Source organism: Dendropsophus ebraccatus, chromosome 8 (assembly GCF_027789765.1).
Source record: "Dendropsophus ebraccatus isolate aDenEbr1 chromosome 8, aDenEbr1.pat, whole genome shotgun sequence".
Taxonomy (NCBI): Eukaryota; Metazoa; Chordata; class Amphibia; order Anura; family Hylidae; genus Dendropsophus; species Dendropsophus ebraccatus.
The window spans coordinates 11,375,854-11,388,613 of record NC_091461.1 but is presented as its reverse complement, the minus strand read 5'-3'; the positions used below and the strand labels follow the sequence as shown (position 1 = coordinate 11,388,613).

General features: G+C 45.7%; 1 protein-coding gene across 1 annotated transcript; it reads left to right on the top strand.

Annotated features, from left to right (window-relative positions):
• The first annotated feature begins 438 nt into the window (after positions 1 to 438).
• On the top strand, positions 439 to 12,497 carry LOC138799958 (DNA topoisomerase 1-like). The gene is made up of 3 exons (XM_069981764.1): positions 439 to 1,216; positions 12,221 to 12,283; positions 12,457 to 12,497. The coding sequence occupies exons 1-3, from the start codon at positions 439 to 441 to the stop codon at positions 12,495 to 12,497; spliced, it is 882 nt and encodes a 293-aa protein (XP_069837865.1).
• The last annotated feature ends 263 nt before the right edge of the window (positions 12,498 to 12,760 follow it).

Here is a 12,760-nt window from a genome sequence, read left to right as displayed (position 1 = left end):
TAAAAAAACTTTTTATATATTAATGCCCTTCTGTTGTGTCTTCAGGTTCCCAGCTGACTGTATAGTGACAGCCTTTCGCTTTCCCCAGTACAATGACCAAAATTCTACCATGTTTCCCCAAAAATAAGACAGTGCCTTATATTATTTTTCTTTCCCAAAGAGACGCTCTGTCTTATTTTCGGGGGGGTGTCTTTTTTTCTCAGGAGTGGCCCCAGACCGGCACGAGGAGGGAAAGAGGTGAGGCCCCTATTACATGGGGTGACTGGTCCCCGCTCCTTGGCAGGGGAGTGCAGGGAGCTGCTCGGGGGGCTGCGGGTGGGCATTCTGCTGCCACCGCTCCTATTCCACGAAGCGACAGCAGCAGATCGTTGCTATCATAGTCGTTTTTCTTTCAACATTGTTGAGCGGCACAGGAGGAAGATTGATGAGCAGAATGGGATGGAGACTGGTGAGCTACACAGGAAGGAGACTGGTGAGCGGCACAGGAAGGAGACTGGTGAGCGGCACAGTAAGGAGACTGGTGAGCGGCACAGGAAGGAGACTGGTGAGCAGCATGAGGTGGAGACTGGAGAGCGGCACAGTAAGGAGACTGGTGAGCGGCACAGGAAGGAGACTGGTGAGCGGCACAGTAAGGAGACTGGTGAGCGGCACAGGAAGGAGACTGGTGAGCAGCATGAGGTGGAGACTGGAGAGCGGCACAGTAAGGAGACTGGTGAGCGGCACAGGAAGGAGACTGGTGAGCGGCACAGGAAGGAGACTGATGAGCAGCATGAGGTGGAGACTGGAGAGCGGCACAGTAAGGAGACTGGTGAGCGGCACAGTAAGGAGACTGGTGAGCGGCACAGTAAGGAGACTGGTGAGAGGCACAGTAAGGAGACTGGTGAGCGGCACAGGAAGGAGACTGGTGAGAGGCACAGTAAGGAGACTGGTGAGCGGCACAGTAAGGAGACTGGTGAGTGGCACAGTAAGGAGACTGGTGAGCGGCACAGTAAGGAGACTGGTAAGCGGCACAGTAAGGAGACTGGTGAGCGGCACAGTAAGGAGACTGGTGAGCGGCACAGTAAGGAGACTGGTGAGCGGCACAGTAAGGAGACTGGTGAGCGGCACAGTAAGGAGACTGGTGAGCGGCACAGTAAGGAGACTGGTGAGTGGCATGAGGTGGAGACTGGTGAGCCACACGGGAAGGAGACTGGCGAGCGGCACAGGAAGGAGACTGGTGAGCCACACAGGAAGGAGACTGGTGAGCGGCACAGGAAGGAGACTGATGAGCCACACAGGAGGGAAACTGATGAGTGGCACAGGAGGGAGACTGGTGATCGTCACGGAAGGGAGAGAGGTGAGTGGCATGGTAGGGAGACTGGTAAGCGGCACGAAAGGGAAAGAGGTGAGTGGCATGGGAGGGAGAGAGGTGAGTGGCAAGGGAGGGAGAGAGGTGAGTGGCACGGGAGGGAGAGAGGTGAGTGGCAAGGGAGGGAGAGAGGTGAGTGGCAAGGGAGGGAGAGAGGTGAGTGGCAAGGGAGGGAGAGAGGTGAGTGGCAAGGGAGGGAGAGAGGTGAGTGGCACGGGAGGGAGAGAGGTGAGTGACACGGGAGGGAGAGAGGTGAGTGGCAAGGGAGGGAGAGAGGTGAGTGGCACGGGAGGGAGAGAGGTGAGTGACACGGGAGGGAGAGAGGTGAGGGACATGGGAGGGAGGGAGAGAGGTGAGTGGCACGGGAGGGAGAGAGGTGAGTGGCATGGGAGGGAGAGAGGTGAGGGACATGGGAGGGAGGGAGGTGAGTGGCACGGGAGGAAGAGAGGTGAGTGGCACGGGAGGGAGAGAGGTGAGTGGCACAGGAGGGAGAGAGGTGAGTGGCACGGGAGGGAGAGAGGTTAGTGGCACGGGAGGGAGAGAGGTGAGTGGCACAGGAGGGAGAGAGGTGAGTGGCACGGGAGGGAGAGAGGTGAGTGGCACGGGAGGGAGAGAGGTGAGTGGCACAGGAGGGAGAGAGGTGAGTGGCACGGGAGGGAGAGAGGTGAGTGGCACGGGAGGGAGGGAGGTGAGTGGCACGGAAGGGAGACTGGTGAGCGGCATGGGAGGGAAACTGGTGAGGGGCACGGGAAGGAGACTGGTAAGGGGCACGGGAGGGAGACTGGGGAGGGAGACTGGTGAGCGGCACGGGAAGGAGACTGGTAAGGGGCACGGGAGGGAGACTGGGGAGGGAGACTGGTGAGCGGCACGGGAAGGAGACTGGTAAGGAGCACGGGAGGGAGACTGGTAAGGGGCACGGGAGGGAGACTGGGGAGGGAGACTGGTGAGCGGCACAGAAAGGAGACTGATGAGCGGCACAGGAGGGAGAGAAGTGAGCAGCACGGGAGTAAGAGAGGTGAGTGGCATTGGAGAAAGAGAGGTGAGCAGCATGGGAGGGAGACTGATGAGCAGCAGGGAAGGGAGACTGATGAGCGGCAGGGTAGGGAAACTGGTGAGTGTCATGGGAGGGAGACTGATGAGCAGCAGGGAAGGGAGACTGATGAGCGGCAGGGTAGGGAAACTGGTGAGTGTCATGGGAGGGAGACGGATGAGCGGCCTTATTTTTGGAGAAACGCGGTATACTGTACATGTAAATGTTTTTGAGATATAGACTTAAAGAGGTACTCCGGAATTTTTCCCTTTCAAAAAATTTTCAGAAAATAATAAAGATTTGGTATTTACTTTTTTCAAAATCTCCAGTCTTCCAGTATTTATCAGCTGCTGTATGTCCTGCAGGAAGTGGTGGATTCTTTCCAGTTTGACACAGCCTAATATGTATATCTTTCTGACAAGTTAATTTGGCAGAAAAAAAATGCTGCAGTACCCCTTTAAGTTCCTGAAGCCATTGGGGCATTACACAGCAGCTCAGAGTTAAGTAGGCACCTCTCTGCATTTATTTCTTTCCCTGCTGCAAGTACGCCTCCTGCCTGATGATTCACAGCCCTTTTTGATTGCAGATGAGCTTGTGCTGATGGCTTAGCAGGGAGAGCTGTCTATCATCAACGTTATCAGGCAGGAGGCGTACTTACAGCAGGGAAAGAAATGTATAGAGTATATAAAAACCTATCACTCAGATACACACATCACATGTACAGAATGAGTGTTATATGACCCACAGCATCCGGCCAGGATTGTTGTCAACTATACATAATTGGTATTGCCTATACATGATGACCATAGCATCGGCAGTGAGCGGGTGAGTACCGGGGAGGCCTGCAGGGGGAGCTGCACGGTGATTGGTAGATTGTCCGGGCAGCCCATAGCAGATAGCGGCGGTCTGCTGCCGCCGCTCCTATTCCACATAGCAACGGCAGCATATCGCTGCTATATTAGTCGATTGTCTTTCAACATGTAAACAAGTCCCTGGCAGGCTATATCTGCAACTTTGTATCTTCTTTGTAATGCTGGGGGGATTAATCACAGTGAGTTCATCAGCAACTTGACCTCAGAATAACCCACCCAGAATTACAAAGAAGCTACTAAGTTGCAGATACAGCCAGTCAGGGACTTGTTAACATTATTTCTCTCTGAAGGGGGGTAGGCAGAGAGAAAAGCTCAGACACAGATTTCTTTGTCTTCAGCAGAAAGCAGCAGCTCAGAACTTTGGGAAGTAGACTGAATAGATAATAACAAGTATAGAACAAATTGTTAGTCTCACTATGGGCAGCAACATATCAAAAGTTATCAAAGTTAAGCAACATATCAGTTACTTTAAGTAAAATTAGGTCACATTCAGAGATGAGCGAACCTCGAGCATGCTGGAATCCATCTGAACCCGAGCGTTCGGTATTTGATTGGCTGGGGCTGCTGAACTTGGATAAAGCTCTAAGGTTGTCTGGAAAACATGGATACAGCCAATGACTATATCCATGTTTTCCACATAGCCTTAGGGCTTTATCCAACTTCAGCAGCCACCGCTAATCAAATGCCGAAAGTTTGGGTTCGGATGGACTCCAGCATGCTCCAGGTTCGCTCATCTCTAGTCACATTCTCAAAAGGTTAAAATGGGGGGGTGATGACTCGGTGGGTTAGTAGGATCTGTGAAGAGAAGTTTCTCACCACCCTTATTTCTCAGGGTCACATGATCTTCCTCTATGGCACATACACCTTTTGTAGTGGCTGCATGTAATGTTACATTTCCCCAGTAGTGGCCGCTGCAGGGTAACTGCAGATGATGGCAAAGTTTTCAAAGCAGAAATATGTCTCTCAAATAGAAGGGGGTGTCTATGATGTGATAACCAAATATGTCTCTCAAATAGAAGGGGGTGTCTATGATGTGATAATCCCTTCAGGAGAAGGGCACAGAGAGAACAGTGCTACAACCAGGTTTCATAACAAAGCTGTCAATCACATTGAATTTTGTATAGCCCCGCCCACAGGGAGCTGCCTGCCACTGTAAACAATAGAAGCAACACACTAGTACAGAATAGGTTTTGGTAAACTTTAGAAATAATAAATCTACACCTCCTATTGTGGTATAATACTATAATCCTAGAGAACTTTCCCTTTAAGGCAGATGCCTTAAAGGGAATGTCTAATCAGAAAATGACTTATTGTATAAATAAAGTTTTTATGTTAACCCTTTGAGGACCAGGCCCAAAATGACCCAGTGGACCGCGCAAATTTTGATCTTTGCGCTTTTGTTTTTCCCTCCTCCCCTTCTAAGAGCTCCAGCACTCTCAGTTTTCTATCTACAATGCCATGTAAGTGCTTGTTTGTTACAGGAATAGTTGTACTGTGTAATGGTGTCTTTCATTTTACCATAACATGTATGATGGAATCCCAAATATATTATTTATGAAGATATAAATAGGTGAAATCGTAAAAAAGAATGCAATATGGTAACTTGGGGGGTTCCTGTGTCTACGTAATGCACTATATGGTAAAGGTGACATGATACCATTATTCTATAGGTCAGTCCGGACACAACCATATGCAGGTTACACAGATTCTCTAATGTTATATGTATTTTTTTAATGAAATCCTTTTTTTAAATATTAATAAAATGGGCCTATTGTGACGCTTATAACGGTTTTATTTTTTCACCTACGGGGCTGTATGGGATGTTATTTTTTCCGCCATGATCTCTAGTTTTTATTAATACCATATTTGTGAAGATCGGACGTTTTGATCACTTTTTATTAATTTTTTTTATATATAATGTAACATTAAATCAGTAATCCGCGCACTTTTTCCCTCTTTTCGTGTACGCCGTTTACCGGTCACAATGACGCTTATTATATTTTAATAGATTGGACAATTACGCACGCTACGGTATATTATATGTTTATTTGTTTATTTATTTTTATATGTTTTATTTATATAATGGGAAAGGGGGGGTGATTTCAACTTTTATTGGGGGAGGGGCTTTGGGGTAGTGTATTAGTGTTTTTAACTTTTTTTTTTTTTTTTACACATTTGAAGTCCCTTTGCGGGACTTGTACATACAATACTTTGATTTTTACACTGATCATTGCTATGCCATAGACATAGCATTGATCAGTGTTATCGGTGATCTGCTCATTGAGCCTGCCTGTGCAGGCTCAGTGCAACAGATCGCCGATCGGACCGCACGGAGGAAGGTGAGAGACCTCCGGCGGTCTGTTTTAACGATCGGGACCCCCGCAGTCACACTGCGGGGGTCCTGATCGGTAAGTGACAGGGGGCTCCCCCTGTCACTTACACTTAAACGATGCGGTCGCGCCGCGATTGCGGCATTTAAGGAGTCAATGACACGCGGCAGCGCGATCGCTGCAGCGTGTCATGAATGGTGAGGTGCCGGCTGCTGATTGCAGCCGCCCCCACCTGCTATGAAGCACGCTCCGCTCCGGAGAGCGCTTCATAGCCGGAGAAACACCCAGGGCGTATAGTTACGCCCTAGGTCGTCTGGGGACAGACTTCCATGGCGTAACTATACGCCCTGGGTCGTCTAAGGGTTAAACATATATTTTTTATGAAATTTTGGTGACATTTTTTTCTTATTTTCTATCTAAATTATAGAATAATCCTGAGATGTTGCAGTTTTTATTCTTAACACTGTGTCTAAAACTAAGCTGAGACTTCCTGTTGTGTCTGTGGTGATAAGAGGAGGCTGCTGTAAAGTGATATGTACAGCATTGCAGCATCATGTGACACCAGTAGGTAGAAGAGACAATAGCAGCTCCCTATGGAATGACCTCTTCACAGGTAACAGAACGCTCTTAGTGATATTTCACATTCATCTCAAAGGGACAGAATATGAATATTGTTGTCTATGTCCATGAGTCTTGGTTTAAAGCATGTCAGTAAATGCTGTTAAGAACAGCCCAGGCAATATGACTGCCCCCATAAGAATGTACAAAAAGTAAAATAAAGAAAAAATTTAAGTCAGAAAATAGAGACAGAATAGAATATAATAAGTTTTAGTATCTGACTCTGATCAGCAAAATAAAATTTAGATGACACATTCCCTTTAAAATTAGGACTGAGAATTTTTGCCAAGCCAGAAAAGTCTCCCAAAGGAGAGTTTACCCATTTATATGCAGCTATCTCAGGATTTTTGACCCTTAATAGAAATTCATCCTTCAGAATTGCTGCCACCACAGAAAGAATGTACAGGAGCCCGAAGAATGAGCGGGTTCATTTTTCTGGCGGACGGCAGAATGTGCCAAACTATATAATGAAGCCAATGTGAGCAGTGGAGATAAGAGCGATCGCGAAAACAAAACAAAAAAATAATTGCATCCGACTTGATTTGAACTCATGGCCCCCAGGTCTTGAAACGCTCTTACTAGAGATGAGCGAACCTGGAGCATGCTGGAGTCCATCCGAACCCGAACTTTCAAAATTTGATTAGCGGTGGCTGCTGAACTTGGAAGGCTATGTGGAAATCATGGATATAGTCATTTGCTTTATCCATGTTTTCCAGACAACCTTAGAGCTTTATCCAACTTCAGGAGCCCCCGCTAATCAAATGCCGATCATTTGGGTTCGGATGGACTCGAACCCGAACCTGGTTCGCTCATCTCTAGCGCTTACATTGCTTCACCCATTGAACTAAAACATTTGATCTTACCTTATAAGCAAAGCACATTCCCATACAGTGACCTACCTCTTGGAATCGGCTTCAGTTCTTGAGAATCCAACCTCTCGGCACACTCGAACCCTGGGCTACGCAGTTTTGCTGCTAATAATTGGATCTCTGGGCTTTAATTGGGGAGATTATGTCTTATTTCAATACGCTGCATTGTAAGTTTGCGAGCTCGAGTTAATCTGTTTAAAAAGTATTTGAAGAAAAGATGAATTCTCAAAGTCTCCTTAAGAAGCGATCACGTTCATTAGGCGCTCTGGGAATGTAGAGAAAATTAGTTTAACTTTTTCATATTTGTTTCATTACGTAGTTATGTGAGTTGAAGAGAAGTCAAATGGTCATCGGCTTCTACTTCTAGCTACAGTATCGGCTGTGAGGACAACGCCACCACATGGAGGAAGCACAAGAACAGTTAGATAGATGAGATCTCCTTGGTCTGGTTGTACAGCTTTCCTGTTTTTCCTATTATGTGGTCAAAAAGTTGCTTTATGATTATTTTTACTAGAGATGAGCAAACTTATGAAAAGTAACTTTTATGTAAAGTTGGGGTTCGTGCTGAACCAAACTTTGGTGAGCCGCTTATCATTCTTACCTGTCTTTGCTCCCCCGGGGTCCTTCCCGCTGCTTTCTCCAGTGAAGGCCCACTAAGCCAGTCATAGGCTGACTGGAATGAGACAGCTCCAAAGCTTGAGATTGGTTGAGCAGGCTGTCACTCTTGTTTCAGGAGTGACAGCCCTCTCAGCCAATCACAGGCTCACTGGGACAGGACAGCACTCCGCCTGTGATTGGCTGCGTTGACCTTCACCGGAGAAGAAAACAGAATGGGACTGGAGAGCCACAAGAAGACATCCGGTGAGCACAAACAGGTGAGAACAACTTTCTTTTTTGTTTTTTTGAGACAAGAGTGACAGTCCGCTCAGCCAATCACTGGATGCAGCCCATCTCAGTCAGTCAAAGATTGCCCTAGCAGGCTGAAGGCAGCTGGAGACATTGGAGACTTGTAGGAGGACAATGAAGAAGCGCAGACAGCTGAGCATACCCTTTTTTTATTTTTTTGTTACTTATGTTTAAAAAAGTGCAGACGCAAGTACTAACTCGTTACAAACGTTGCAAAAAGTTTGGTTTGGTACGGATCCAAACATTTTGTGGTTTGTAATGAGTCTTGGTTCCTAAGATTCGGTTCTCTAATCTCTACCTCTAAGCCATCCACTGGCCACAGTAGCAACCTGCATCAGCCACTAGCAATCTTTTATATATGTAAAGAGTTGGACCAGGAAGCTGTGATCAGTGAGGATCAGGGACCATCAGAGCAGCAGTGGCAGAGTATCAGGTGGATGAGTTTTCTTATTTTTGTATAGGTCGGCCTCAGCCTCGTTAGAAATTTTTCTGCACCAGTGATTATATATAATATATTTAGCACATATATCTATAGGCAGCAAAAGTTAGCGGCTACAAAAAACTCATCAATAAGCTTCAGCCTCAGTGATTGGCTGCATCAGACGTGAAAGTGTGTGCCGGGCCGCAGGAAGTTCTGCTATTAATAGTCTCTTTCAGGGGTCCTCTAAATAAATAAAGACATTACTCATTCTTGGGACAGCTCCAGTGATTTGTTGCTCGGGGGCTTCTGATGCTCAGGTAGCGAGGAGGCCATCATTACAGTCATCTGGTGTGAGCGGTCAACATGCAGCTTTATTATGTTATAATAGGCACCAGGGACGGCGCGTTTCCTCCTCCTCTCCTCCCGGGTATATCCTAATCATCTACATATCACCATATTATAGAGCCGGAGACAAGAGCTATTGACAGATGGGTTTGGCCAGGGCTGCCCTGTTGCTATTCCGTCACGCTGCAGGGTAATTGTGTTAAAAAAATACTGATTACTTTAATGGGCTCTTACGTGTTGGGACTTACAACTTGACGCCTGATATATTGGGTAGTTAGAAAGATTGACAACCGTCATTTTATCTATATATAGAACTTTCTGCAGACTGCTTCCAGCGACTTGGAATAGCTCTGATTACAAGGGAACCCACTGTGGAGTAAGAAATGAAGTTCTTTATGAAATGGCCCCGGGCAGGGGCCCCAGTCACCTTGGTCAGTAGGTATGGGAGCACTGTGCAGGTCATGTTCAATAGTCAACGTTATGACCTAGTGTGGAGGAAGATGATTAAACCCTGAGCTACACAGGTGTTTCCCAGTAGAGCAATAATTGTGTCATAGTCGCCTTGGATTGGGAATTTAGAGGTGGGAAGAAATTATAGGTCATCGTTGAATGTCCACACAAAATCCCTTTAAAGCAATAGTGGACAACCTGCAGCTCTCCAGAGGTCATGAGACTTTAATGCCCAACAATTCCCTATTGCCTCACACTGACAGCTGTGGTATTGGAAAGTAGATCGCTGCCTTAAAGGGCCTGTATTTAGTTGAATTTTTTTTTTTTTTTAATGTGTCTGGTTCTCAAAGCAATAACAGAGACACACTCTTAGTAAGCTGTATTTTATTCAGCACTAAATTTTTATGGCAACAAACTTTGGCAAACAAGAACATCACATCAAGGATTTGGGCGTCTTGACCACCATGGGTTGCAGATCCTAGCAATAGCTAACTACTACCTCTTATTGGTGGACCAATGATCAGTGGTGGGATCAGGATCTTGGCTTTGTTTAATGTCTCATTTTAACTGTTTCCAACCATGGAAACGGCTACAGAATTTATAGTTCTTTTGCTCACATCCCAGTGGAACCTTCTAGGTAGCTAATAGGCCAACTGCTGGGGTAGATAGCAAAGGCTGGTGCTGAGCTTCGAACAAGGAGGGAGGGCTATTCTAATATCCTTCTAAACCCCCCTTTCTATTCATCTAGAAGAGTACCATGTTGCAATGGGTATATGGTGGGGTTGAGGGTCAGCCCTCTATGTGTAAGCACCAGATGGACTTGATGACATGTTTGACACCTATGACAACATGGTACCCTCTGCCTTCACAGTGCCATGACTTGTTGACCAGACAAAGACTATTCCTTCTTGGAGGATGGTGGGCCACAGTCTTCAGTAGTCAGTAGTTCAGTAGTAGGATCAGTAGGCTGCTACTGCCTTTTCAACAACTCTTTCAACCCAACAAACTGGTCAGCCCCTATTGGGTCTCCTCTCGCTCATATCATTGTGCCTCCTCGCACAGTCTCTACACTATTCCAGTGCCCCATCATAGCCTCCTCTCTTCTTCACACAGTGCTGCCTTCTCTCCTGCTTCTGCAACTCCTGGCATAGGACAGATGGAAAGATTTCTTGCTTCTAAAGCTCCTTCTGGTTCCGACTATAACAAATAAAATCTCCAGACACCATAAAAATAATATGTTCAAAAAGTATTATAGACCTAAATATGCACAATAAAAAGAGGGAGATTCATATTAAGAGAGATCTTCTAATATCCTTAGCTTAGGAGTAGCCTTACAGTAATGGAATTCTCCAAAGAACTTCAAAGAAGTTCAGGTTGTTCTCCTGGAGGTCCCTCTAAGAATGAAATGGATGAAAATGGTTTTGAATGTGTAGACTCATAAATTATTTCCCTGTTCACACAGCTGGTGATGGTCCCAGTGATTGGACCATTGGGCGATCTAAAACTGGCCTTATATTTGAAATAATTGTTGGCAAGATGTTACCTCTCCCAATCCCACCGTGCACATGAGTGACTGGCATGGCCAAATGTTCAAGTTTCTTTCCTCTTTAGGAAGGGGTAGGTTTTGCTGATAGCTTGCCCTCCAAGAACAAAAATGGTCCGGACATGGAAACCCAACACACCCCTCCCTTTTTTCAACCAACATTATCTGTCAGTAAAGAGTTAGGGAGCATCAATACACCTTGGACAGTGTGTTGGACCTGCCAGTGGTAACAAGTTTGGCCAACTTTAGTATCAGGTATATGAGCATCTTAACACCTATGGCCTATCCAGTGGTTAGATGAATCATGCTTCATGGTGGAAGGCTACATAACCACCAGGACCACTTACTGGAAGTTTATGGTGGTTGGTGGTGGTGGTCTATCTGTGGATTCGCATAGCACTGCACTACATAACTATCATACTTTGTGTTTTTTTCTGCCCTCCTTTGTTTGTTAACTTCTCGGCCCCTGGCTGGTTTTCTGTTGCGTAAATAACCAGCCGCATAATTGGTCAATTACTGTCAAAGAACAAGGTCATAAATTTGGTTAAAATAAACTCTATTTCCCTCCACCACATTGCGCTTTTAAGCTTTTTTTTTACCTGACATTTCTAAGTAAAGGGCGCGATATTGTTTTACACAGCAGGGAAAACCCGAAATGACTGTAAATTTGCAAAAGAAAAAAAAAAACACAATTATTTACCACTTAAAGCGGGAAACTTCTCGTGCTGCAATTTTCGGACCTGTTCTCTGTTATTTTGGAGGCTTTCAATAGAAAACGGTATTTTAAGGCGAAAACACTCAGCTGCTGCCTTTAGGGTAAAAATAGTAAAAAAAAAAGAGAGTGGTCAATGGGCCGGGGTCAGCGTGGGCTCACTTTCCGGCTAATTGCTACATAAAGTGCGGATTTATGGGCCGGTGGCTGCGATGACCTAGATTTAGCGGGTAATTACAGAATACAGTTTTACGAGTTCCTGTTTAGACGCGTCGGGTCGTAATTCACTCCAGCTCATTAGATAATCTTCGGCGTTGCATTTTTTAATACAAAAATTAAGTATTCAACAATTTAATGCCGGATAGAAGAAGCATCAATAAACTATGTTTCCCCCACAATAAAACAGCCATAAAGCGGAGCGCTGTATTTATTTCTCGCTTTGATTAGCTCAGTAAATATTTGTTCTAATAATTTTTGTCAAGTAAATGGGGAAGGAAAGGACACAAGGGGAATAAGTCCCGTGGCCTCCAAAATCAACCTCCAACCGGATTTCACGTGGTAGCGCCCCCTGTAGCCCTTATAAACAAGACCAGGGTCAACGTATAATAATTCAATTTAATGTCTTTCCATAGGAATCCAAAAATTCACCTTTTTCTATTAATAGTGGTAATGCAGAAGACTATCTGAGCGGCATAGCAAACCGAGGCCCCGGAGCCGTATACACAGTATAATATATATGTAGAGGATAATTACTGTTTTTGCTGTTCTTTTTGCAGTTTTAGGTGCATGCTCGGAGGTGTCCTCTATCTTCTGTATGTTGCACGGTTTAATGCGAGTCGGTAAAGCGCATATCTTTTCCAGAAAATCTTGTTTTACACTTCTCCACTTGGCCTATCTTCCTCTCTGCCTGAACATCTTAAGTCATTGCAGTCCCAGTCCTCGGAGTGTATATCACTGCGCGCGCCGCACAGTCCACGACTCAATAGCCTTTTTTTATATCTGATACTCTTAGAGTACGTGTCTCCGCATCCAAACGGCTCCTTGATTAGATGACTCGCACTTTGCCAGATGTGATATTATTCTCTGCTGCATCCATTAACCCCCTCACGGCCACCTCTTGGGGGGGGGGGGGGAGAGTAACTTCCACAAGATTAAAAAAAAAAGTGAATTAATACAAAGTCATTGAACAATTTTAATACCTCGAGGGGGATCTCATGCTTCTGACTTTGCATTCAGAAAAAGCCAAAAAAAAATCTTCATAAAGCACTAATGCTGTAGCTTACCCAGATATTGTATTCCCACCATTTTACACCTTC

Bases quoted from the DNA above. Each gene is read 5' to 3' on its own strand.
- LOC138799958 (XM_069981764.1), top strand. From the start codon at position 439: ATGGAGACTGGTGAGCTACACAGGAAGGAGACTGGTGAGCGGCACAGG. The intron at 1,217-12,220 runs GTGAGCCACACA...TTCTTTTTGCAG, and splicing joins GCGGCACAGGAAGGAGACTG to TTTTAGGTGCATGCTCGGAG. The intron at 12,284-12,456 runs GTAAAGCGCATA...TGATACTCTTAG, and splicing joins GCACGGTTTAATGCGAGTCG to AGTACGTGTCTCCGCATCCA.